Source organism: Piliocolobus tephrosceles, chromosome 15, assembly GCF_002776525.5.
Source record: "Piliocolobus tephrosceles isolate RC106 chromosome 15, ASM277652v3, whole genome shotgun sequence".
In the NCBI taxonomy this organism is placed as follows: domain Eukaryota; kingdom Metazoa; phylum Chordata; class Mammalia; order Primates; family Cercopithecidae; genus Piliocolobus; species Piliocolobus tephrosceles.
Genome location: NC_045448.1, coordinates 61,496,750 through 61,524,744, shown reverse-complemented (window position 1 = coordinate 61,524,744; position 27,995 = coordinate 61,496,750). Strand labels below are relative to the sequence as shown.

The following is a 27,995-nucleotide window of genomic DNA, read 5'->3' as shown; positions in this document are numbered from 1 at the left end:
AGGGGAGATCACTGGGCTTTTGGGAGGTACCCTGACTGGTACTCTGATCACTTGTTTCTTTTTGGGGGGGCTCTGAGATGGGATGAAAAGCTATAGCATCGCACCAAGAGCAGGCCCTTGTCAAGAGGGTTCCTCGCTGGGGGAGACTTTCAGAAGGGGAAACCCTGAATAGGGTCCTGTCAGGGGAGGAGAGGGACTCTGAGTGAGAACAGGTTAAAAAAAACAAGTTAGTAAGATAATTCAAATAAAAACACAACATTAACAATTCTAAGCACTGATCTTTTTTTTCTATTTATATCATGATGTACTGAAGTTGCTGAGATTTGATAAGCACTGATCTTTAACATAAATGCATTAAAGAATAGTCTATAATTCAGAATTTTTAGTTGTCTGTAATTCAGAATTTTTAGTGTTACTTTCAATTATGATGTTCACATAATGGTTTTTAATTTTAAAAATTTGAGAACTTATAAAAACTATAAGGTGCACATTCTCTTATATACAATATTCTGCATACAAACTATTTTATGAGTTTATGAGCTCTATAATAAATATTCAATATCAATCAATCAATATTCAATTTGCTGTAAAGGAGAGGAAAATAATCTCTCAAAGTTTCCGCAGTCTGACATGTTGAGCAAGTCAGATTTTAGAAGCTTGATATCCTTGATTATAAGCGACACTCTGATTGTGAGGAGGACCTTTACATACCTATTAGATTAACAAAAAAATCCAAACCTGACAATATCAATTGCTACTGAGATGTGGGGCAACTAGAACTCTCATACGTAGCTGGTAGAAATGCAAGATGGTTCTGGGACTTTGGAAAACTGTTAGGCATGGCGAGTGTTAAACAACCACACAAACCAGCAATCCTACTCCTAGGTAATAAGAAAGAAGAGAGGCCAGGTGCAGTGGCTCAGGCCTGTAATCCCAGTACTTTGGGAGGCCAAGGCAGGCAGATCACCTGAGGTCATGAGTTCAAGACCATCCTGGCTAACACAGTGAAACCCCATTTCTACTAAAAATACAAAAAATTAGCCGGGTGTGTTGGCGTGTGCCAGTAATCTCAGCTACTCGGGAGGCTGAGGCAGGAGAATTGCTTGAACCCGGGAGGTGGAGGTTGCAGTGAGCCAAGATGGTGCCATAGCACTCCAGCTTAGGCAACAAGAGTGAAACTCCATCTCAAAAAAAAAAGAGAGAAATAAATACATCCAAGAGAAATAAAATCCTATGTTCACAGGAAAACCTGTATGAAAATGTTTATAGCAGCTTTCTTCATAATGGCCCCACACTAGAACACTACAAACATCCTCCACCTGGCGAATGTCTGAACATACTGTGATATAGTCATACAACAGATTACTACTTAGCCATAAAAAATAACAAACTAATCTATGAAACAACATCATGGATAGATTTTATATCCATTTTTTGAAGGGAAAGAAGCTAGATTCGAAAAGCTAAATGCTATATGATTCCATTTATATGACGTTCTGGAAAAGGCAAAACTAAATATGTATAAACAGACCAGTGGTTACCAGAGGCTAGGGTGGGGGAATGAATTGACTACAGAGGGGCACAAAGAAATTTCTTTTAGGGTGATGGAAGTGTTACATGCTTTGATTGCAGAGGTAGTTATACAATTGTATGCATTGTCGAAGCTCACAAAAAGGATGAATTTTACTGTATATAATACTTCAACAAACCTTTTTAAAATTGTGGGAATGTAGAACCCATTGAGTGGGACCTTAAACAGTTTAAAATCCCAATCTGAAGATTCTGATAGGCTGTTCTTCCTTCCCTCTATTGAAAATCATCACGCAAATGAGAGAGGAAAAGTACTGGGGAGAGGAAAACTTCAGGGATTCAAAAGAAATTATATGTCGAGAATGCTACATTTCTACATAAGATTAATTAGGAATGAGTGTGACTTAGAAAAACCTATTTATTCCATAAAAGGGTTTATTATAGATTCCTACAAATAGCAAGTTTTCTTATGCTTTTATTATAAACATTAATAAAAAAACTTTTTGGGAACAAAATTGTTATAACAACAAAGGCACACATCAATAGCATCTTATCTGCAAAGGTGCTTCTGAATTTCTGTAGAAATGTATAGAACAACAGAGAAAATAGTTTGGCTGGAAACAAGTGAAGGCAATAAGGACTTTTTTATATAATTGTTTTCATTGAAAAACTGGATTTGATCACTTAAAACCAGCGAGTTTTTTTTTTTTTGGAGATGGAGTTTCCCTCCTTCACAGACTGGAATGCAATGGTGCAATCTCGGATCACCGCAACCTCTGTCTGCCAGGTTCAAGCGATTCTCCCGCCTCAGCACTCTGAGTAGTTGGGATTACAGGCATGCGCCACCATGCCTGGCTAATTTTGTATTTTTAGTAGAGATGGGGTTTCTCCATGTTGGTCAGGCCGGTCTCGAATTCCTGACCTCCGGTGATCCACCTGTCTCGACCTCCCAAAGTGCTAGGATTACAGGCGTGAGCCACCATGCCCAGCCAAAACCTGTTACTTTTCTAAAAATTCAACAAGTCTTTGATTGTTTCAGGAATGGAAATAAAAAAAGAGAAAAAGAGAAAGAAGAAACATGTCAAGGGATATGAAGCCAGATGCAAAAACGTTTAGCAGCACCCTTGCTTTTGCCACTAATTTTATTTTTTATTTTATTTTATTTTTGAGATGGAGTCTTGCTCTGTCGTCCAGGCTGGAGGGCAGTGGTGCAATCTCGGCTCACTGTAACCTCTGCCTCCCAGGTTCAAGTGATTCTCCTGCCTCAGCCTCCCAAATAGCTGGGACTACAGGCACGTGCCACCACAGCTGGCTAATTTTTCGTATTTATACAAGAGATGGGGTTTCACCATGTTAGACAGGATGGTCTTGATCTCCTGACCTCGTGATCCACCCACCTCGGCCTCCCAAAGTGCTGGGATTACAGGCGTGAGCCACCGCACCAGGCCTAGTTTTATTTTTTTAAGAGATGGAGTCTCCCTATGTTGCCCAGGCTGGTCTTGAGCTCCTGGATCAAAACGATCTGCCTGCCTCGGCCTCTAAATGTGCTGGGATTACAGGCATGAGCTACCATGCCCAGCTGCCACTAGTTTCTTTAAAAAGATGTTGGATATTGTCCAAACACGTTTAAATACATTGATTAAACAGCAGATATCAAAAGAATCTCGCTCTCAATATTTGCAGAGCAGGACACTAAAAGAAAAAACTTACCTGATAACATCTTGAACAAGTCAGCCAGTTGATTGTTCCCCACAATCGCCAGTATACATCTCTCCAAGATTTTAATTCTTCAAAAAGACTATTCAAATACTCATGAACATCCCATGTCTTATCTCTGGGGAAAGAGCCTCAATTTTACAAGCAAGTGATACAAATGATTTGCTTTATTTATTTATTATCTTTTTTGAGATGGAGTTTTGTTCTTGTTGCCCAGGCTGGAGTGCAATGGCATGATCTTGGCTCACTGCAACCACCACCTCCAAGATTCAAGCAATTCTCCTGCCTTGGCTTCCCAACTAGCTGGGATTACAGGTGTGTGCCACCACAGCCGGCTAATTTTGTATTTTTAGTAGAGACAGGGTTTGTATATTTGGTGGACAACAGGAAAAGGTATGAATTATTTGAATATCAAATTATTTTGCAAAGCTAGATACAGGATTACAAATTAAATATAGTTTGAACAGGCCAACAATTGGGAATTAGGCATATGTTAAATGGAAGCTTTATTCTAAATGCATATGTTATAGGACTGGTGATTCTAGACATTAGAATCATTAATGTATTAGTACTTTATGTCACTAATGCACTACTAATAACATTTCATTAATGTATTAGTATTTTACACTATTTTCAAGTATTTTTTAGTAATTGAGCAATACAGAACATACAATCAGGTCTTCGTAATATATATTTTTTAATTAAATAATATAAAGTTAAAAAATAGCAAAGGCTCAAAACCATATTTGCTATGGTCATATACAATTCAAGTTTTTTTTTGTTGTTGTTGTTGTTGTTTTGTTTTGTTTTTGAGACAGGGTCATACTCTGTCACCCACCCTGGAGTGCAGTGGTGCAATCATCATAGCTTACTGGCAACCTCAAACTCCTTGGTTCAAGTGATCCTCCCACCTCAGTACCTTCTGAGTACCTGGGATTACAGGTATGTGTCATCACACCTGGCTAATTTTTTTTTTTTTTAGACCCAGTTTCACTCTTTTGCCCAGGCTGGAGTGAAGGGTCATGATATTGGCTCACTGCAACCTCTGCCCTGACGGGTTCAAGCGATTCTCCTGCCTCAGCCTCCCGAGTAGCTAGGATTATAGGTGCATGCCACCATGCCTGGCTAATTTTTGTATTTTTAGTAGAGACAGGGTTTTACCACGTTGGCCAGGCTGGTCCCGAACTCTTGAGCTCAGGTGATCCACCCGCTTCAGCCTCCCAAAGTGCTAGGATTACAGGCATGAGCCACTGTGCCAAACCTACACCTGGCTAATATAAAAAATTTTTTGTAGAGAAGGGGGTCTCGCTATGTTGCCCAGGCCGGTCTTAAACTCCTGCCCTGAAGCAGTCCTCCTGACTCAGCCTCCCAAACTGCTGGGATTATAGACCTGATTCTTTTAAGTCTTTATTTCAGTCTTTTCTAACTTTGCCGGCTTTGTGCTTAGCTCAAAAATAAAATGTCACGATGTTATTACAAATTACGCAGGCACATTTGTCTTAAAAGTAATTTTAGGTCAGAGAGTTTTACTCGGGAGACTGAGGCTGAGGCAGAAGAATCATTTGAACCCAGGAGGTGGACGTTGCAGTGAGCCAAGATTGCGCCATTGCACTCCAGCCTGGGTGACAGAGCGAGACTCTATCTCAAAAAAAAAATTAATTTAAAAACAATTTTTTAAATGTATACATCTGCCGGGAATGGTGGCTCACACCTGTAATCCTAGTGCTTTGAGAGGCTGAAGTGGCAGGACTGCTTGAGGCCTGGGCCAGTAGTTGAAGACCAGCCTTGGCAACACAGTGAAACCCTGTGCGCGCACGCACACACACCCACACACACACACACACAATTGCCAGGTTGCCAGGCATGGTGGTGCGCACCCATGGTCCCAGCTCAGGAGGCTGATATGGGAGCCTTGAGAGTCCAGGAGTTCAAGGCTGCAGTGAGCTATGATCGCACCACTGCATTCTAGCCTGAGCAACAAAGACTGTCTCTAAAAAAAAAAAAAAAAAAAAAGGTATACATCAACTGCTGACATGGATGTTGAGGTTAATATCAATTACTTTTTCATGTACTACTAATAGGTGTGTGTATATATATATATCAAATATATATATATGAAATTTAACATTTGTAGGGTTTCTTTCATAACAGTGCATGCTGTAAATTTGTAATATAGAAAAAAAGAACAAAAAGAAAATTAAAATCATCCATAATACTATCACTGAAAGGTAACACCACAATTAATGTTTTAGTGAACATCCTATTTTTTTAACCACTAACAACTTTTATGTATGTATATACTTTTTTATAACTTTGTTTTTAAGAAACAAGGTCTTGCTCTGTTGTCCAGACTTCAGTTCAGTGGCATGCTCCTAGCTCAATGCAACCTCAAAACTCCTGAGATCAAATGATCCTCCTGCCTCAGACTCCTAGCTAGGATTACCATACTCAGCTAATTTTTAATTTGTTTTTGTAGAGATGGGTCTGGCTATGTTGCCCAGGCTGGTCTCAAACTCCTGGCCTCAAGTAATCCTCTCACCTCAGCCTCCCAAAATGCTGGGAATACAGGCAAGAAGATCTCTTGAGCCCAGGAGTTCAAGGCTGTGGTGAGCTACGATCACACTGCTACATTTCAGCCTGAATGATACTGGATGAAGGATGTTGTCAAAGAATACACATTTTGAGGTTTCTGCCTCCTGAGACATTATACCAAGTTTCAACACCCACCCTCAACTCAGAATGAGAACTTGTTTTGAATACAAAGAGAAATATGTATTACGTATTTATTTATTTTACTGTTTTGAGACGGAATTTAACTCGTGTTGTCCAGGCTGGAGTGCAATGGCGTGATCTCAGCTCACTGCAACCTCCGCCTCCTGGGCTCAAGCGATTCTCCTGCCTTGGTCTCCCAAGTAGCTGGGGTTACAGGTGTGCACCACCATGCCCGGCTAATTTTTATTTTATTTATTTAGTTTTTTGAGATGGAGTCTTGCTCTGTCGCCAGGCTGGAGTGCAGTGGCATGATCTCGGCTCACTGCAACCTCTGCCTCCTTGGTTCAAGCAAGTCCCCTGCCTCAGCCTCCCAAGTAGCTGAGACTACAGGCGCCTGCCACCATGCCCGACTAGTTTTTTGTATTTAGTAGAGACAGGGTCTCACCACAGTGGTCAAGCTGGTCTCGAACTCCTGACCTCAGGTGATCCACCTGCCTTGGCCTCCCAAAGTGCTGGGATTACAGGTGTAAGCCACAGTGCCCAGCCTATATATTAATGAAATACTGACAAAGTATGAAGAACAAATAGATGACAGAAAATCCAACGCTAAAGACAATTTTCCCCACCAAAATTTACCAGAAAGTAAATTTGGTTCTCTTGTAAAATTCAATATAACATTTGTACAGATAACTAAAATCTGTTAGTGAAAAAGACAGCATTTTAAAGGCACTAACCAGAATACCTTTCAAGATGAACATACAACATTTTTTATCATTTTAATGTTTAAAACATTATGACATTTACCCAGTAAATAAAATGTACTAACAACTACCTCGTTTTGAAAGTATTTTTCTAAATTAAAGTTGGATCACACGCAAAAAAAGATGTTATCCCATTCCTTATAAAAGTAGTTATATTTTTATAAATACGCACTTTGGGAGGCTGAGGTGGGTGAATCACGAGGTCAGGAGTTCGAGACCAGCCTGGCCAACATAGTGAAATCCCATCTCTACTAAAAATACAAAATTAGCTGGGTGTGGTGGCATGCACCTGTAGTCCCAGCCATTCGGGAGGCTGAGGCAGGAGAATCACTTGAACCTGGGAGGGGGAGGTTGCAGTTAGCCAAGACCACGCCATTGCATGCCAGCCTGAGTGACAGAGTAGGACTCCGTCTCCAAAACAACAACAATAACAACAATAACAAATACATATACATAAATATATTTTATCTTCACGACACCTTATGTGAATATAGACAATATTTCCATGTCGATCCACATTGATTTTTCCAGGAATGCAAGGAATTCTTCTTTCTGTTTCTTTTGTTAAAAGTTTCTTACACAAACAGCATCTATAAACAAAGAAAATACAAAAAACATCCAGGAAGAAGCATGTAAATGTAGTAAATTAAAGAATATAGCTGCATTATAAAGCACATCAAAGAAAAAAACATGTTAGCATACCTATACAATGTTGCTGCATTACTCCGAGAATCTGGATTCAAGTACTCAGGATCAAACAGTCTTTCAATCTTCTTACAAAAAAGTTTGCTATTAACAACAAATGACCAAAATATTAATTTTCTACATTTACTTTATAATGATGAAAATAAACAAACCAATCTGTGCATTTGTAAAATAAGATTAATAAATCCTTAGTGGCTCTCTTTGGGAGTTTGTAACACATTTTTAGTGTTCTAAGTAAATAAACAACAGTTTATTATTATCTAAGTAAATAAAATTAAGCAGTTCTGATCAAAACTGCTTGATCAATCATCTATTTTCTCATAAAAAATAAGATTGATAAATTGCTATCTTTTAGTCATTTTTAAATTGTATTTTATTATTTATTTATTTTTTGAGACAGAGTCTCACTGTGATGCCCAGGCTGGAGTGCAACGGTGTGATCTCTGCTCACTGCAACCTCTGCCTTCTGGGTTCAAGTGATTATTCTGTCTCAGCCTCCCGAGTAGCTGGGGCTACAGGTGTGCACCACCACGCCCAGCAAATTTTTTGTATTTTTAGTAGAGACTGGGTTTTACCATGTTGGTCAGGATAGTCTTGATCTCCGGACCTCATTATCTACCCATGTTGGCCTCCCAAAGTGCTGGGATTACAGGCGTGAGCCACCGCGCCCGGCCTTATTTTATTTTGTTAGAGACAGGGTCTTGCTCCATCACCCAGGCTGGTGTGCAATGCTGCCTCAAACTCCTGGGCCTCAAACTCCTGGGCTCAGGCCATCTCCCACATCAGCCTCCCAAGTAGCTAGGACTACTGTGTGCCACCACACTCAGTTAATTGAAAAAAAAAAAAAAAAAAAAAACAAATCTGTAGAGATTGGGGCTGGCTATGTTGCCCAGGCTGGCCTCAGACTTCTGGCCTTTGTAATCCTCCTGCTTTGGCCTCCCGAAGTCCTGAGATTACAGGCTTGCGCCACCTTGCCTGGCCTCCTTTAGTCCTTTGTTACTGGAATATCCCACATTAAAGATTTTGAGAATTTAACAACCCAGGCCTACCAATAACTAGATATATGATCTTTAGCAACTACTTAACCTCTCTGAACCTTGTTTTCTCAACTATAAAGTGTGGTTAGTATGTCCAATCTCATAAAGTTTTATGAGGGTTAAGTGATGTTTTTAAAGAGTACTAGATATAGTGTTAAGCATTCAATAAACGTTAATTGTTATTATGGGCCGGGCGCGGTGGCTCAAGCCTGTAATCCCAGCACTTTGGGAGGCCGAGACGGGCGGATCACGAGGTCAGGAGATCGAGACCATCCTGGCTAACAGGGTGAAATCCCGTCTCTACTAAAAAATACACAAAAACTAGCCGGGCGAGGTGGCGGGCGCCTGTAGTCCCAGCTACTCCGGAGGCTGAGGCAGGAGAATGGCGTAAACCCGGGAGGCGGAGCTTGCAGTGAGCTGAGATCACGCCACTGCACTCCAGTCTGGGTGACAGAGAAAGACCCCGTCTCAAAAAAAAAAAAAAAAAAAAAAAAAAATTGTTATTATGCATAATATAACTGAAGTTGAGTCTTCTAAGTATGTCTTTAATTCTTTTTTTTTTTTTTTTTTTCTCAGCTCACTGCAAGCTCCGCCTCCTAGGTTTAAGCCATTCTCCTGCCTCAGCCTCTCGAGTAGCTGGGACTATAGGCGCCCGCCAAATCGCCCGGCTAGTTTTTTGTATTTTTTAGTACAGACGGGGTTTCACCGTGTTAGCCAGTATGGTCTCGATCTCCTGACCTCGTGATCCGCCTGTCTCGGCCTCCCAAAGTGCTGGGATTACAGGCTTGAGCCACCGCGCCCGGCGTATGTCTTTAATTCTAAATGTATATCCTACCTGTCTCCATTTTTTCCTTGTGTAATGTCTTCTGTTATTAAAAGTCAAATCTGGATTTAGAATTCCATTCCTGTTTTCAATTATTTAGCTCTTGAATAATTCCTCTCTGCCTCATTCCCCTTAAGGATTAAATTTTTTTTACTTTTGAGATGGAGTCTGACTCTGCCAGGCTGGAGTGCAGTGGCACGATCTTGGCTCACTGCAAGCTCCGCCTCCCGGGCTCACGCCATTCTCCTGCCTCAGCCTCCCGAGCAGCTGAGACTACCGGCACCCACCACCACTCCCGGCTAATTTTTTTTTTGTATATTTAGTAGAGACGGGGTTTCACTGTGTTAGCCAGGATGGTCTCGATCTCCTGACCTCATGATCCACCTGCCTCGGCCTCCCAAAGTGCTGAGATTACAGGCGTGAGCCACTGCAACCAGCCAGGATTAAATTCTTGAATAATCCTCTGAATTATTAATTTATTCCTAATGGATCACTCTGATCAGCATATAAACATAATCTAGTATCTCCCTTCCTAAAAAAACAAAAAATCCTCTCTTGAGCCTACCTATCCCTAATAGATACTGCCAATTTTTTCAGCAATCATTCAAAGTAAAACATCTGGAAAAAAATTTTCTAAATCCACTTGGTCACATTTCTGTCCCCATCTTACTCTATGTGATAGCAGCATTCCACATATTTGGTGGAATATTAATCATTATCTTCCTTTGGAAACCTTCTTTCCTTCTGCCTTCCTTTCTACTTCACTGGCTCTTCCTTCTCAGGCTCTTAACTGGCTACTTCTCTTCTGGTGAATCTAAATATTCGGTAGCCTTTATCAATACTATCTTGCTAACAATTAAAAAATGAAATAAATTAAAGTAGCATTTACAACAGCACCAACAATATTAAATACCTAGGAATAAGTTTAATTTTAAAAAGGAGGTTGGGTATGGTGGCTCACACCTGTAATTCCAAAACTTTGGAAGGTCAAGGTGGGAGGATGCTTGAGCCCAGGAGTTTGAGGCTGCAGTAAGCCATGACTGTACGTACCACTACACTCCAGCCTGGGTGACTGAGCAAGACCCTGTCTCAAAAAATAAAATAAAATAAATAAAAAAGGAAAAATATCTCTACACTGAAAACCACAAGACATTGGTGAAATAAATTCAAATTAATGGAAGGTTATACCATATTCATGGATTGAAAGACACAGTATTATTAAAACGTTAAATCTTCCTAAATTGATCTACAGATTACATGAATCCCAAATTCTAGCATGTTTATGTGTTTGTGAGAAAGAGAAAATGGGTAAGCTGATTATCAAATTTATATAGAAATGCCAAAAACTTAATAGAGAACACTACAATCTTGAAGATAGGCAAAACTTGAGAATTTAAGTTACCAGATGCCAAAAATTATTATAAGGCTATCATAATTAAGACAGTGTGTTGCCTGGGTGTGGTGGTTCACGTCTGTAATCTCAGCACTTTGGGAGGCCAAGGCGGGTGGATCACCTGAGGTCAGGAGTTTGAGACCAGCCTGGCCAGCATGGTGAAACCCCATCTCTACTAAAAATACAAAAATTAGCTGGGCGTAGTGATGGGTGCCTATAATACCAGCTACTTGGGAGGCTGAGGCAGAACTGCTTGAACCTGGGAGGCGGAGGTTGCAGAGAGCTGAGATCTCATGATTGCACTCCAGCCTGGGTGACAAGACTGAAACTCTGTCTCAAAAAAAAAAAAAAAGACAGTGTGACAGTGTGCTACTGATACAAGGATAGACAAAGAAATCAACAGAACAAAAAGGACAATTCAGAAACATATAGTAAACGTACCACTGCAATTCAGTGGGGGAAAGGATGGTCTTTTTAACATATGGTATTGTGTCAACTAGATATCTATTTGAGAAAAAAAGAAAATGAACCTTGACCCCTACCTCATACCATATAAAAAAATTAATTCAAGATGAATAACAGAAAAACATAGGACAATGTCTTCACCACTTTTAGGGAGGCAAAGATTTATTGAACAGGACATACAAAAAAGTATGGTCTCATCCAGTTCCATGGTTTCAAATCTCATCTACTTTTAAATTTCTATTTTAAGTCCTGACCTTTGACCTAAATTCCAGACTAATATATCCAGGTATCTACTTGTCAACCTACTTGAATGTCCAAGAAGTATGTTAAATAATCTCAAAAAGACCTAAATCTATCTCTTGATTTCCCTTACCCCATTCCTTCCCCTCCCAATGTTTCCTTTCTCCATTAATAGCACTACCATCCACTTAGTTACTCAAACTGAAAACCTAATAATTATCCTGGAATCCTCTCTCTTCCCACATCATTACATTCATAAATCTAACAACTGAGTCCATCTACTTCTTTCCAGCTCTGCTGTTTCTACCCTAGTGCAAACCCTTTCATTTCTCAACAGACTACTACACCAGCCTCTGAACAGGTCTCCTTGCTTCTTAAATCCCTAACATCTATTCTCCACATAGCAACCAAAATGGTATCTTAAAAACAAATCAGATCACATCACTCCCCTGCTTTCATTCACACCTAAAGTATATCCTCCTGGCTATGACCCAAACAGCCCCTAAATGATGTAACTACTGCTGACCTCATTTCATACCACTTTTCCCTTTATCTAAGGTATGTTTTAATAATTTTTAGTTTTTTAGAAAAGGGTCTCACTATATTGACCAGGCTGGAATGCAGTGGCTATTCACAGGGATAACAGTAGTGCCTTACAGCTTTGAACACCTGCCTCAAGTAATTATCCTACCTTAGCCTCTTCAGTAGTATCTTCATAATTAACATAATTCACTATCACTATATATTCATATGTCCATTATACAAAGTAACTAATTACTAATTTTTATCTTGAGCCATTGGCTCTGGATAAATTTTACTTCACTTTACTTACTTCATTTAAAATAAAATAGAAATATATTTCTAAATATATTCTAAAAATAGAGTATTTTGGGCAGGCATGGTGGCTCACACCTGTAATCCCAGCACTTTGGGAGGCCAAGGCGGTTGGATCGTTTGAGCCCAGGAATTCAAGACCAGGCTGGGCAATGTGGCAAACCCCCATCTCTACAAAAAATACAAAAATTAGCTCTGCATGGTGGCGTGTGCCTGTGGTTCCACCTACTTGGACTGAGGTGGAAGGATCACTTGAGCCTGAAGGTGAAAGTTGTGGCTAAGATCTTGCTACTGCACTCCAGCCTGGGCAACAGAGAAAGACCATCTCAAAATAGTAATAATAAGCTAACTATAAATGAAAAGAGAGAGTAAAAATTAATTTCAAAAACTGGGCAACTTTGTTGCCTGGGAAACAAAGTGAGACCCTGTCTCTACAAAAAGTTAATTTTTTTTTAAGTTAGCTGGGCATGGTGGTGCACGCCTGTAGTCCCAGCTATTTCGGAGGCTGAGGTGGGAGAATCACTTGAGCTCAGGAGGTTGAGGCTACAGTGAGCCAAGATTGCACCACTGAACTCCAGCCTGAACAATAGAGTGAAAACCTTTCTCAAAAAAAAAAAAAAAAAAAAAAGAATATTTCACTCATATGCAATAAAAATATATTTCTTTTAACAGGAATATTAGGTTTAAAATTAAATTTTTGAAATTACCTTCTAAATTTATCTTTTTTGTCCTTTAAATCATCAACTTCATTGTGTGTGAATAGATCAGCTATACGTGTGAGAAGATTTGCATTAATACAGTTCATGTTGCATGGAGTAGCTACTATGGCATTCATATTTTTGTGGCAATACTGAATACACTGTTCAACCTAAAAAATCACAGAAAATAAATGTTGAAAATAGTACCATGTAGGACAACGTCATAGCAATACCTTTCAAAGACAAAATTCATCAAAAGTCTAACCCACATGTTGCTAGGCACTAACTGGGTTTTGCCTATTTGACTTAATCTATACTGTTTCAAAGGCAATCCAGCAGGTCAAATTTGTAACAACATATATACATACCTAAAAAATTATTTTCAACCTTCTTTAGAATATTTCAAATAATAATAATGCATCTTTTAAAATTGTGGCAGATATAAATCTTAGTCTAAAAACTCAAGTGTACAGAATATGTAACTGCTTTTTTTTTTTTTTTTTTTCTGAGACGGAGTCTGGCTCTGTCGCCCAGGCTGGAGTGTAGTGGCACGATCTCAGCTCACTGCAACCTCCGCCTCCTGGGTTCAAGCGATTCTCCTGCCTCAGCATTCCTAGTAGCTGGGCTCACAGGTGCCCGCCACCACACCTGGCTAATTTTTGTATTTTTAGTAGAGACAGAGTTTCATCATGTTGGCTAGGCTGGTCTTGAACTCCTGACCTCGTGATCCACCTGCCTTGGCCTCCCAAGTGCTAGGATTACAGGCGTGAGCCACTGTGCCAGGTCTGTAACTTCTTATAATTAAACTTGGTTAGAACTTGAAGCCTCCTTTTCCCTGGGTGTCAGAAACAAAATTTCAGTCAATTCAGAATTTTCACAGTTATGGTGGGTTTGCTCTCTTCCTTACATCCTCTCTCTCTCCAACCTGAGGTATGTTTATTTACTTTAAAGAGAGGATAATCATGTATTCTTCCAAATATTTATGCTTACAGCATAAAAATTATCCTTTAGGACTTAGATTTCAAAATTCAAAGGTTTCAAAAATTTCAAACCTCAAAAACTCATTTAGTCTCTGCTTTTTTTCTGTAACCCTGCCCTGAAGCAACTGATATCAGCTGGGCTAAATGGGGAAGAGCTAAGGAGTAGAAAGAATACAGAGAATTGGCCAGGCATGGTGGCTCACACCTACATCCCAGCACTTCAGGTGGCTGAGGCAGGAGGATCACTTGAGCCCCAGGAGTTTGAGACCAGCCTGAGTAACATAGCAAGACTACCCCACCCCATCTCTGTTTAATTTAAAAAATAAAAGAATACAGGGACTAGTACAAATTCCGAAGAGTCAAATAAACAAACTTCACATCACATCTGCTAACATAGAAAAGGAGTATTCCGGCTCCGTGTGGTGGCTCACACCTGTAATTACAGCATTTTGGGAGGTCAAGGCAGGTGGATTGCTTGAGATTAGGAGTTCGAGACCAGCCTGGGCAACACAGCAAAACCCCGTCTCTATAAAAAATAGAAAAATTAGCTGAGTATAGTGGCATGCGCCTGTAGTCCAAGCTACTCAGGAGGCTGAGGTAGGAGGATCACTTGAGCCAGGGAAGCAGAGGTTGCAGTGAGCTGAGATCACTCCAGCCTGGGCGACAGAGAGAGACTCTGTCTCAAAAAAAAAAAGAAATTAGACTCTTGAATTAACAATTTTTAAATTGTTTTTTAAATTAACAATAATTTTAATAAAGTGTCTCAGAATTTTTGAGATACTTGAAGGAAAAGAAAGCATAAGTGAACATAAGCACTTTGATTTTTTAAGTCAATACTTACCAGTGAATCCATTTTTAAAAACTCCGAAGAAATAAGAATTGAAATGACATTTCCTGGCTCTAAAAAAAAAAAGAAAGAAATTAGATTATCCTTTTGATGAGTACCCCAATCTCCTCTGAACAGGCTCCTTCTCACCTTAAAAAAGGACATTACTGTAACAAGAATAATTTAATACAACCTTATTATAGCTTATGGGTTAGATACACAAAATAAAGAAAATTCAATGTTAAAACTTAGGTTATGGAGAAAATGCACAATAAATTTACTCTGGCGTTAGATTCATATAAAGTAAAAAGACTCCAGTTAAAGATATGACATATGCATTCTTCTCCTTGACTAAATCAGGGAAAAAGATAATTGAGACTATAATTAATTGCATACACAAGTAATAGTTAGAAAACTTTTTAAATGATTAATGAGAGCATTTGTTATTAGAAAAGTTACTTTTAAAAGAGTTCAATGCTTGTTATGAACAAATATTTAATTTTAAAAGATTTTGAAAGATAAAAAATTTACTACTGCAGAGTACTAAACTTACTTCCTAAAGGCATAATGAGTGAGCTTTCAGGCACACAGAAAAGGAGATGCTGCCTGATGCTGTAGTTTAGCAAACCTGTCCTCTCCCATGAGGTATGTTTAAGGAAAGAAAACTGTGTTTTGCATCATTACAGTACTAAGACAATTCTAAATAAATGACTAAGCAGACAATAGTTAAAATAAGTAATCCCAATCTGTCTCTCTAAATGACACTTCTAGATTAAAGGCTTTTTTTTTTTTTGAGATGGAGTCTCACTCTGTTGCCAGGCCAGAGTCCAGTGGTGCAATCTCTGCTCACTGCAACCTCTGTTCCTGAGTTAAGAGAGTCTCCTGCCTCAGACTCCCCGAGTAGCTGGGACTACACGCGTTCACCATCACACCCAGCTAATTTTTGTATTTTTAGTAGAGACAGGGTTTTGTCATGTTGGCCAGGATGGTCTCCATCTCTTGACCTCGTGATCCGCCAGCCTTGGCCTCCCGAAGTGCTGGGACGACAGGCGTGAGCCACCGCGCCCGGTCAAGTCTCTTAAACACAAATGGTGAAGGGAGGAAGCAGCTGGTGAAAAAGCTCCTCAGGAAATGGTAATATACCCCATTCCAGTTAGGAACCAGTGGCTGGATTATTAGAAATTTAATTAAGCATTTTGGTAGTTTTCCTGGTTAGAAGACTTTTTTTTTTGGTAAATATTTACATTTATAGCCACTGATTTAAGGTAAAGATAACAGAATGACTAGCTTTGCTGCATTTCTTTTTTTTTTTTTTTTTTTGAGACAAAGTCTCGCTCCTTCGCCCAGACTGGAGTGTAGTGGCGCGATCTCCGCTCACTGCAACCTCCGCCTTCCGGTTTCAAGCGATTCTCCTGCCTCAGCCTCTCGAGTAGCTGAGACTACTGGCGGCCGCCACCACGCCCGGCTAATTTCTGTACTTTTAGTACAGACGGGGTTTCACCATGTTGGCCAGGCTAGTCTCGCCTCCTGACCTCAGGTGATCCGCCCGCCTCAGCCTCCCAATGTGCTAGGATTACAGGCGTGAGCCACAGAGACCGTTTTTTTTTGTTTTGTTTTGTTTTTGTTTGTTTTTTAAATTGAGACAGAGTCTCACTCTGTCGCCAGGCTGGAGTGCAGTGGCACAGTCTCTGCTCACTGCAACCTCTGCCTCCTGGGTTCAAGAGATTCTCCTGCTTCAGCCTCCCCGAGTAGCCCGGGCTACAGGCACACACCACCATACCAGGCTAATACTTTTTGGATTTTTAGTAGGGACAGGGTTTCACCATGCTGGCCAGGCTTGCTGCATTTCTTTTACCTTTACTACACTCTCTCTACATGTTTTGATTTTTATTTAACACATACATATTATAGCTGGTTAGTCTGGAATCTCTGGATTCTGGCTGAAATTTTTGATTTAGCAATCTTGTAATTTTTATTTAAGGACCACTAGAAACCTCTCCTATTAACGTGGTCACTAAATAATATAATAAATTACTAACTTTTTTCAAAAACTTTTACACTGTCGGCATAGATTTATTTTCCAATAAGAGCTCTATTTTAATACTACTGTAAATAGCAATTCTAGTGCATAGAAAGACTATTAAACCACAAGTGCAATCATACAAGTATATGCCCATTGAAATATTACTCAGTAATTATTCTTATTACAGTAATTCTACTAGTAATACTAGTAGTATGCTATCATTTAGAACACTGGTTCTTGAACTTTTGATCTGAGGACCCCTTTACAAACTTAAAAACTGAGAATCCCAAAGGGTTTTTCTTTATGTGGGTTGTATCTGCCAGTATTTATCACATTAGAAATTAAAATAGAGAAAATAAAAAAAAGAATTCATTCACAAAGAACAAAAAACCTATTACATGTTAACATATTTTTATTAAAATCACTACGTTTTCTTTTTTTTTAGGAAGGGTCTCACTCTGTCGCCCAGGCTGGAATGCGGTGGTGCAATTTTGGCTCACTGTAGCCTCTACCTCATGGGCTCAAGCAATTCTCATGCCTAACCCTCCCAAGTAGCTGGGATTACAGGTGGGCGCCACTGCAACAAGCTAATTTTTGTATCTTTAGTAGAGACGGGGTTTCGCCATGTTGGCCAGGCTGGTCTTGATCTCCTGGCCTCAAGTGATCCACCCACCTCAGCCTCCCAAAGTGCTGGGATTACAGGTGTGAGCCACCATGCCCTGCCTAAAATAACTACCTTTTCTAAAATGAAAAATATTAGGACAGGCGCCGTGGCTCATGCCTGTTATCTCAGCACTTTGGGCAGCCAAGGCGGGCGGATCAACTGAGGTCAGGAGTTTGAGACCAGCCTGATAAGGCAAAACCCTGTCTCTACTAAACATACAAAAATTAGCCAGGTGTGGTGGCATGCGCCTATAATCCCAGCTACTCGGGAGGCTGAGGCAGGAGAAACACCTGAACCCAGGAGGCAGAGGTTGCAGTGAGCTGAGATCATGCTGTTGCACTCCAGCCTGGGTGACAGAGTGAACTCTTTCTCAACAACAACAAAAAAATAGAGTGAAGAGTAGCACTGTTTGACATTTTTTGTAAATCTCTTCAATGTCTGACTTAATAGAAGACAACTGGATTCTCATATCTGTTTCTGCATTCAATTTGTGGGTAGCCTTCTTTGATGTTACACCAAACTTGACAAATAGTAGTTTCTTAAAGGTTAATTGCAATGGTATCTGAATTGTGTCAGCGAACTTTTCTGACTCTGTTAACAACAAAATTATCTAATTTATCTTGCACTTTGCATGAATCTTTCACCCATGCGTGACTTTTTGAAAATAAAATGCATTGGTCATTTGGAAAATGTTGGCTCAGTGAATTATACAGATATTCCAAATGTTGAAATACTTCATTGCACAATACATTTAAAAATCACAGTCATTAATATGATCACCAATCTCATCAGAAAAGTCAAGTATTGAGAAGCCTTCTGTCAAGCACATGGAAGCAGGTAAGTTTTCCAAAACTATAATTCTCACTCGAAACTTTGAATTTTGTCACTGACAGCAGGTGACAAATGCTTTCAGCTTTCTTTAAGTGAACAGCTCATTTTCAAGAAAATGTCTGCCAAACACCTAAGTCTGAATTACCATTATTTCTCTGTCAGTTGTTCTCTCAAGTAAAAATGGTTTTCAATTTTTAAAAGAGCAGCTAATTTACTTCAGGACTGAAAACAATCGCACAAGTGCTTTTCCTCAGGAGAATCATATGTTGGTGTGCAGTAGGAGTGGACTTTCCATTTCATCACAGTAAAGAGATGTATACTCAATGGTCAAGATTTAATAAAATTAGTAATTTTACTGCTTCACCAAAGACATTCTTAAGTGAAACTAGATTTTTTCTTATTAACTATGCAACTATGTACTTACTACTAGTACAGTTTGGTGCCCCTGCCTTGATCTTGTCTAAAGCTTCAACAGTTTTACCCACTATTGCTTTGGTACCATCTGAGCAGCACAGTGAGAAAGTCAAGTGACATCTTGGAATTATTATTCAAACGTTTTGACCTTGTAGACACCCTAAAAGGGTCCCTAGTATCCCACTGGTCCATATACCATACATTGCGAACTGCTGATCTAGAGATCTATTCATTTGCCATAAATTTACTATAATTTTCTAAAAAAGATGAGATTATCAGTTTCCTAAAAGGCTGTTAGTAATATGAGCATAAACACTGGTGTCCAAACAATTTTCCATATTTCACTTTTGGCCTGAAGAAACTACCAGGTGACACACAAATTTCACTACAAAATAAGCAACAGATTGTTATTTACCTAAAGTGGGCATCTCACAATCTTTATTCTCCTCAGTGTTCCTTTTAACATATTTTATCAACCAGTTGAAAATGTGAACGTCACAATGAACTGAAATGTCCACCTCTTCCCAGCGCTGGGCATCCATAGATAAATATTCAGCAAAGTACTTCATTTCTGATATCAAAAGATCTCGTGGGCAAGTAAAATCTTCTTTCAGGTTTTTTGCTTCATCACACACATGGATCACCATGTTCGGCCTTCATAACAAATGTTACACAACAATGCAATTATTAGAGTTTTAGAAAAGGAGCCAAGAATACTGACATTTAGTGAAGGGAAGAGAACAAGATGTTTTTGACAATTCTGACCACCAATCAGTTTTATAGGGTCTTGACGTTTTTCAAGTGTCTTGCAAGCCTGATCATATCTTAGATTATGACTAATTTTAGCAAATTACTGATGTAATAAAACAAATAAAATATTGTTACTACAGGACTAATAATTTACACAGTTTGAAATTTATTTTTCAAGCTATACATTAAAAATAAAGTTTATGGCCATGCGCGGTGGCTCACACCTATAATCCCAGCACTTTGGGAGGCTGAGGCGGGCGGATCACGAGGTCAGGAGATCGAGACCATCCTGGCTAATATAGTGAAACCCTGTCTCTGCTAAAAATACAAAAAATTAGCTGGGCATGGTGGCAGTGCCTGCAGTCCCAGCTACCTGGGAGGCTGAGGCAGGAGAATTACTTGAACCCAGGAGGCGGAGGTTGCAGTGAGCCGAGATGGCTCCACTACACTCCAGCCTGGGCAACAGAGCAAGACTCCGTCTCTAAATAAATAAATAAAGTTTATAAAAATAGTGCCATTTCATAAAGAAAAATTAAGCAACACACCCTAATTCCTGTGAGGAACATAAAACAGCACTTTTACACGGTTATGGGCATGGGAGAGAGATTATCATTAAATACTAAAATTTTCATTTTTTATAAAAGGAAAAATAGCTATAATTCTTCACTAAAGAAATGAAAAACTAGCATGGCTTCGTTATTTTTAACAGCAAAAAAGTTTGCTTCTAGGCATTCATATACATAAAATATAAATATATTAAATATAAATTAATAAATGTAGGGCCGGGCGCGGTGGCTCAAGCCTGTAATCCCAGCACTTTGGGAGGCCAAGACGGGCGGATCACAAGGTCAGGAGATCGAGATCATCCTGGCTAACACGGTGAAACGCCGTCTCTACTAAAAAAATACAAAAAAACTAGCCGGGCGCGGTGGTGGGAGCCTGTAGTCCCAGCTACTCAGGAGGCTGAGGCGGGAGAATGGCCTGAACCCGGGAAGCGGAGCTTGCAGTGAGCTGATATCCGTCCACTGCACTCCAGCCTGGGCGAGAGAGCGAGACACTGTCTCAAAAAAAAAATAAAAAAATAAAAAAATAAAAAATAAAATAAATAAATAAATAAATAAATAAATAAATGTAGTTAAAAGCATTCCTAAGACCACAATGTGCTTATTTACATATTTAAACATAATTTAAGCACAAGTTTAAATGATACATCAGAGAGTCTGCTTCAAAAATTATAATCTCCTAGTATTTACTTTCTTTGAAAATTATGTCGGCTGGGCATGGTGGCTGACGCCTGTAATCCCAGCACTTTGGGAGGCCAAGGCAGGAGGACTGCTTGGGCCCAGGAGTTTCAGACCAGCCTGGGTAACATGGTGAAACCCCATCTCTATAGAAAAAATTTAAAAATTAGCCGGCATGATGGTGCATGCCCGTGGTCCCAGCTACTCAGGAGGCTGAAGTGGGAGGATCACCTGAGCCCAGGGAGGTCAAGCTCCAGTGAGTAGTGATAACATCACTGCACTCCATCCCAGGCAACAGAGTGAGACTTTGTCTCAAAAATAACAACAAAAAATTTTATCACCTTAAAAAGAAACATCAGTGTAATCTACGTCTGTCTTCATGTCATTACAAAAGGAAGAGAATAGAGACACACTGTCCTACAACATGAATTTAATTGAATTGTGTGTTTAATTCACACATTCCTGATAGAAAAAAAGTACATTACTGGAGGGCCAGGCATGGTGGCTCACAACTGTAATCCCAGCACCTTGGGAGTCTGAACTGGGAGGACTGCTTGAGCCCAGGAGTTTGGGACCAGACTGGGCAACACAGTGAGACTACGTCTCTAAAAAAAAAAGAATTAAATAAAATTGGGCTACCAGAAAAAGGATTATAATCAATGCTCTATCAAAGTCAAAAGAATTTAAACAAATTTTCACAAAATTGCTCTTCCAAAGAAATTATGGTCAAAACATAAACAGGTAATAATTGACGTAATGAAACATAGAGTTTCCATAGTTTTTTAGACTACAGTGTAAAATATTAGATTATTTCAGTAAAAAAAAAATTTTGGCAAATTTTTGTGTCACACAAACCAACCAATCAGTTAAAAATCTGTGTGAATACGGCCAGGTGTGGTGGATCACACCTGTAATCCCAGCACTTTGGGAAGCCAAGGCAGGCAGATCACCTGAGGCCAGAAGTTCAAAACCAGGCTGGCCACCAAGGCGAAAGTCCATCTCTACTAAAAATACAAAAATGGGCATGGTAGCACACACGTGTAGTCCCAGTTACTCAGGTGACTGAGGCATGAGAATTGCCTGAACCTAGGAGGCAGAAGGTGCAGAGAGCTGAGATGGAGCCACTGCCCTCCAGCTTGGGTGACAGAGTGAGACTTTGTCTCAAAAGAAAACCTCCAAGACTGTGTCAATAAACTAAAAACAACTGAACTACACACTTTAAAAGGGTGAATTTTAAAAATTGTGGTTAAATATACATAAAGGAAAATTTATCACTTTAACCACTTTTAAGTTCAGTGGCATTAAGTATATTCACACTGTTACACAATCAGCATAATCATCAACCTCCAGAGCTTTTCCAAAGGTTCATTTTATGATACATGAATGACAGATAAAGCAAGCTATTATTGAAAATCTATAGAAAGTAAGATTTTCATAAAAATCCATGAAAAGTAAGTATACACAGGAACTTTCAGAAATAATAAAAATATTCTGTGTCTTGATTTGGGTGATAGTTATATGGTATATCCATTTTTCAAAATTCATTAATTTTGAACACCTAACAATATTATTTATTGTAAAAATAGGCAAAACAAAACTATCAAAACTTGCAATACACTGAAAGACATTTTAATTTTCTATAATGAGTAATTATGTTCAAATAGTTCTAAAATACCTTTTTTTTTTTTCTTTTGAGATGGAGTCTTGCTCTGTCGCCCAGGCTGGAGTGCAGTGGCCAGATCTCAGCTCACTGCAAGCTCCGCCTCCTGGGTTTACGCCATTCTCCTGCCTCAGCCTCCCGAGTAGCTGGGACTACAGGCGCCCGCCACCTCGCCTGGCTAGTTTTTTGTATTTTTTTTAGTAGAGACGGGGTTTCACCATGTTAGCCAGGATGGTCTCGATCTCCTGACCTCGTGATCCGCCCATCTCGGCCTCCCAAAGAGCTGGGATTACAGGCTTGAGTCACCGCGCCCGGCCACACATCCAATTTCTTTAGTAAAGTTGGAGAATTAATGGCACAGAGTTTTTTTCCTTGGGTATTAAAATTTACTTTTAAAAGTTTTGTGTTAAGAGATATTATTTCTAATATTTATAAATATAAAAATAAAAATCTTTAAATAGAAAACTGTAATCTAATTTATAAATAATAACATGAATAAGTCATGTTTAGGTCAGTTCCACACATGAACTAAGCTGATTCCAGTAGTTTCAGCAATTATGTAATATGAAATTCCTACCTTATGGTAACATGCATTAAACCACCAATCATATATTTTATAAAGTTGACATTAATATTAAATCTTATCTAGCAAACAACCAGCCACCTACCCTTCAGATTCTTCAGTCTTTTCTCCACCATTATGAGTAGAACAATTTTCACTTTCTGAAGAACAATTCCTTGTAGAAGCTATACTATGTCTTCCTTAAATACAGAAACAAACACATACAAAAAAAAAAGGGTGGGGGTTAGTGTTTCTAGCTGAGAATGGGTTTTTATTTATTGAATGGTAATACTGTAAATGCATCGTTTCCAAGGCTAAAGATGGTGCTTATCAGAATGGCATTTTCCTTTAGTATTTCTAAAGATATATGGAAGAAACAGTACACAAAATGAATCACAAATTGCTACTGTTAGAAGGAGAATTTCAAAAACTACTAATGTGGTGTGTACAAACGGGATCAAATGTTCAAAAGCCAACAGCATAGTTTTCTCTTTCTGAAGCAAAGTTTTACATCAATACTCTGCCGCTGCTGAGATTAAAATAACTCGCTACACTCAGAGGATTTCTAGAACCAGTTATTATTTCCAATGTAATTGCAGAAAACATCTTTTACCCCACTACCGTGTCAGTTGAAGCTCTTGTTGACTATAATAACGAGTAGCTGTAGGCTCAGCACAGTAGCATGTACGTGTAGTTCCAGCTGCTCAGGAGGCTGCGGCAGGAGGATTGCTTAAGCTCAGGAGTTCAAGAGCAGCCTGAGCAACACAGTGCAACCTCCATCTCCAAAAACAAAAAGAGTAGCTGTAAAAAAACAAACAAACAAAAAAACAACAACAAAAAAAACATAACATGAGAGACAAGCAAGAGTCTCTCAGGAAAGAGGAATATTAAGTAAAGGGCACAGGGCAAACCCCTCTAAAATACAGTAAAAGAGTACTTGTAGTAAAAAAAATACATATATATATATGAAATTAACCAGGCCAGTAGATTAGAGTAGAACATTTTGACACAGTAAAGCGGGTTTTTTGGTGATTGTATTTGACCTATATTTTAACACTTAAAAATTTATTTTTTAAAATGTTTAAATTTTTTTACAGACACTGTCTTGCTCAGACACCTAGGCTGAAGTGCAGTGGCTTGATCATAGCTCACTGTAACCTTGACCTCCTGGGCGTAAGCAAGCCTCTCACTTCAGCCTTCTGAGTAGCTAGGATCACAGGTGTGCACCATCACACCCAGCTAATTTTTTATTTTTTATTTTTTTGTAGAGACAGGGTCTTGCTATGTTGCCCAGGCTGGTCTTGAACTCCTGGCCTCAAGTGATCCTTCCACCTTGGCCTCCTAAAGTGCTAAGATTACAGTTGTGAGCCACTGCATCTAGCCCTAAAACTTTTTAAAAAAAAATAGCAAAGATAAACATAATTTTAAAAATTCAGGCCAGGTGTAGTGGCTCACATCTGTAATCCCAGCACTTTGGGAGGCTGAGGTGGATGGATGGCCTGAGCTCAGAAGTTCCAGACCAGCCTGAGCAACACAGCAAAACCCTGTCTCTACAAAAAATACAAAAATTAGCCAAGCATGGTGGTACATGCCTCTAGTCCCAGCTACTTGAGAGGCTGAGGCAGGAGGATGTCTTGAGCCTGGGAGATGGAGGTTGCAGTGAGCTAAGATGGTGCCACTGTACTCCAGCCTGGGCAACAGAACAAGACCTTGTCTCAGAAAGAAAAAACAACAAAATTCAGGAAGATACAAATATGAATACATTTCTCTATTAATGTTTATATTAGCCTTTAAACAAAGAAAGAAAAGTTGATTGGAATATATAATGTTCTGCAGAATTGTCATAAGGACTAGTACTACATTTTAGTTTAAAACCTTACCTGTTTTGGAAACTGCATCATGTCCAACTGGAGTCTCCTGAAATTCTCCATGTATGTCAAGAAGTGAGGATTTGATATATGTGGCTAAAGTTTCAACAGGACTCTCTCCAGCAGCCATTAGGGAATTATACTGGTTGTCAACAGGTGAGCTTCCACTGCTCTTTAATTCATCAAACCTTTTTGCACACTGTCATAATATAAAATGAAAGAAATAGAGGTTTGGGAATTTTTTTTTTTTTTTGAGACAGAGTCTCACATTGTCGCCCAGGCTGGAGTGTAGTGGCGTGATCTTGGATCACTGCAACCTCTATCTCCTGGGTTCAAGCGATTCTCCTGCCTCAGCCTCCTGAGTAGCCGAGATTACAGGTGCCTGCCACCACACCCAGCAAATTTTTTGGATTTTTGGTAGAGACAGGGTTTCACTATGTTGGTCAGGCTGGTCTTGAACTCCTGATCTCACGATCCACCTACCTCTGCTTCCCAAAGTGCTGGGATTATAGGCATGAGCTACCATGCCCAGTGGTTTGGGAATTTTTTAAATAAAAAATTGAGAAGATATTTTCTTGCCTTCTATTTGAAGACATTTTTCAATAGTTACTTTTTGTAAGTGAATTTTTTTTTTTTTTTTTTTTGAGATGGAGTCTCGCTCTGTCGCCCAGGCTGGAGTGCAGTGGCCGGATCTCAGCTCACTGCAAGCTCCGCCTCCCGGGTTTACCCCATTCTCCTGCCTCAGCCTCCCGAGTAGCTGGGACTACAGGCACCAGCCACCTCGCCCAGCTAGCTTTGTGTATTTTTTAGTAGAGACAGGGTTTCACCGTGTTAGCCAGGATGGTCTCGAACTCCTGACCTCGTGATCCGCCCGTCTTGGCCTCCCAAAGTGCTGGGATCACAGGCTTGAGCCACCGCGCCCGGCCGTGAGTGAGTATTAACCTGTAGAGTAACATCTAAAATATTTGTACACATTTCACTATGCAAAAGTCTCTAACTTCTATTTTTATATTTTAAAATTCAGGGTAGAGTTTTATTTTAATGTGCTTTAACTCAAAGGCATATATATTTATGCTCTTGTAAAACAAGGAAGACCAGGTTGGGTATGGTGGACCATGCCTGTAACCCCAGCACTTTGGGAAGCAGAGGCAGAAAGATCATTTGAGGCCAGGAGTTCAAGACCAGTCTGGGCAACATAGTGAGACTCTGAGAGAGACTGTGAGATGCTGAGGTGGGAAGATCACTTAAGCTCAGAAGGTTGAGGCTGCAGTGAGCCATGATGGCATCACTGTACTGCAGCCTGGGATGACAGAGTGAGAGATCCTGCCTCAAAAGAGCAAAAACAACAACAAATATATATATATATATATATATATATATATATATATAATTTATGTAATTTGCATCTAGTCAAATTATATAGCTGTCTATTCAGTGTTAATATATGCATTTGGATACGTAAAACTCAAATATTTTTCTCTCTTTCAGTTGGTGTTTCTTTTTTTTTTTTTTTTTTTAGACGGAGTCTGGCTCTGTCGCCCAGGCTGGGGTACAGTGGCCGGATCTCAGCTCACTGCAAGCTCCGCTTCCCAGGTTTACGCCATTCTCCTGCCTCAGCCTCCCGAGTAGCTGGGACTACAGGCGCCCGCCACCTCGCCCGGCTAGTTTTTTGTATTTTTTTAGTAGAGATGGGGTTTCACTGTGTTAGCCAGGATGGTCTCGATCTCCGACCTCGTGATCTGCCCGTCTCGGCCTCCCAAAGTGCTGGGATTACAGGCTTGAGCCACTGCACCCGGCCAAGTTGGTGTTTCTTTAAATTGATGACCTTTTATGAACATTTTCAGGAGATATTCTGGGGGGACTGTTATTTACCTCTTTCGGTGTTAATCCAGGCACGAGCCTTGCTATAGTTTCCCAGTTGATAGTCTGAGGGATTCCAATTAATGGATAAAGGATCATGTCCAACACCATTTGGTTATTATTGTTCAGGAAATTGTTGTTTTCTGAATATCCACGACTCATCTTTTGGAACTAGGGATAGGGAAGACAAAAAGCTTTATTTAACTCTGAAATCCAAATGTTTTCAGAACATTACAGATCAGTCATAATTCATTCCTAAGAATTATCTGCTACCATGTAAAGGAAAAATAAAACTGACCTAAAATAAACATAGTGTAGCCTAAATCTCTTCACAAAAAAGGATTTGAATATTATGCATTGATAAATGGATGTATAAAAATATGAAGAGATGAATAAATATATGATAAAAAGCATATAATATTTTAAATCTTTGTTTCTTTAGAGACAGAGTCCCCAATTTTACAAGATGAGGTTCAGAGATGTTAAGTAAGTTTTATAAGATCACAGAGCTAAGAAGAGGCAGAGCAAGGATTCAAACCCAGGTAAAAATGATTCTCAATTCCACGCTCTTTCCTTTCCACACAAGAGGTATAGTACGGGCTAAGACAGCAGATTGGAAATAAACGTTTAGGGTCAGTAGGGACAGAGTCTAAAATATTTTGAAGTTAGTTATGATTCAGTTAAGTAATTCTGAAAGTTTCTGTTTGTGAGGTGTGGGGAGAGGGTTATGATATCAAATACAAAAAGAAACTATGCATGCAAACATAAAACATTTGAGGAACTTTTTTACATCAATGTGGACGACATACTTCTTCATTCAAACATTTACTGAGTCATCACTATGTGCCAGGCACTGTATCTAAAGTTGGAACATTAATTTACAGATGAAAATAATGACAAAAGTTTTAACTAGTTATATTATGATTCAGCTGACACTGGATTCTGGGTTAGGAATACAATCTCCAAATATAAATTGTTCCTATGGAAAAAAATGATCTATCTTAGGACAAGAAGTACAAAGCAGAGATTCACTGACAGATCAGTACAATTAAAAAAAAAACCGCATACACAGGCGTCTGAAGCTCTGGTTTGAGTTTTGGCTTCACCACCTGCTAGCCAAGGCAAGTCATACAACCTTGCTGAAATGCAGCAATAAAAGCAGGTGATGGTAATGCTTCTGTCTGACAGTGTGGAAGGAATTAAAAGGGATTATTTTGTGAAAGCATTTTGAAGACGATAAAAGTATCTCACAAATGAGATGTTGCATAAATAATAGTATTTAGATTGTGCTGAGGCTTATGTGGAATTTTTTTTTTTTTTTTTTTTTTTTTTTTTGAGACGGAGTCTCGCTCTGTCACTCAGGCTGGAGTACAGGGGCGGGATCTCGGCTCACCGCAAGCTC

At 39.4% G+C, this 27,995-nt stretch overlaps 1 protein-coding gene across 4 annotated transcripts in view; it reads right to left on the bottom strand.

The window, feature by feature from the left end:
* KIAA1841 (KIAA1841 ortholog) overlaps positions 1 to 27,995 on the bottom strand; it is a 60,260-nt gene that overhangs the window by 28,783 nt on the left and 3,482 nt on the right. For 3 of the 4 annotated variants that reach the window (XR_002734950.2, XM_023228295.2, XM_026446632.2), the window contains exons 3-11: positions 26,606 to 26,764; positions 24,746 to 24,932; positions 22,972 to 23,065; positions 19,068 to 19,306; positions 14,736 to 14,794; positions 12,924 to 13,084; positions 7,422 to 7,508; positions 7,199 to 7,309; positions 3,241 to 3,364 (exon numbers count right to left, since the gene is read on the bottom strand). Coding sequence is in view for 3 of the 4 variants with exons in the window: in XM_023228295.2 (XP_023084063.1) it covers positions 3,241 to 3,364; positions 7,199 to 7,309; positions 7,422 to 7,508; positions 12,924 to 13,084; positions 14,736 to 14,794; positions 19,068 to 19,306; positions 22,972 to 23,065; positions 24,746 to 24,932; positions 26,606 to 26,755 (1,212 nt within the window). In the remaining variant the exon portion in view is untranslated. Of the gene's footprint in view, positions 1 to 3,240; positions 3,365 to 7,198; positions 7,310 to 7,421; positions 7,509 to 12,923; positions 13,085 to 14,735; positions 14,795 to 19,067; positions 19,307 to 22,971; positions 23,066 to 24,745; positions 24,933 to 26,605; positions 26,765 to 27,995 lie in introns of those variants that run through there. The other variant, XM_023228296.1, reaches the window with a different exon arrangement.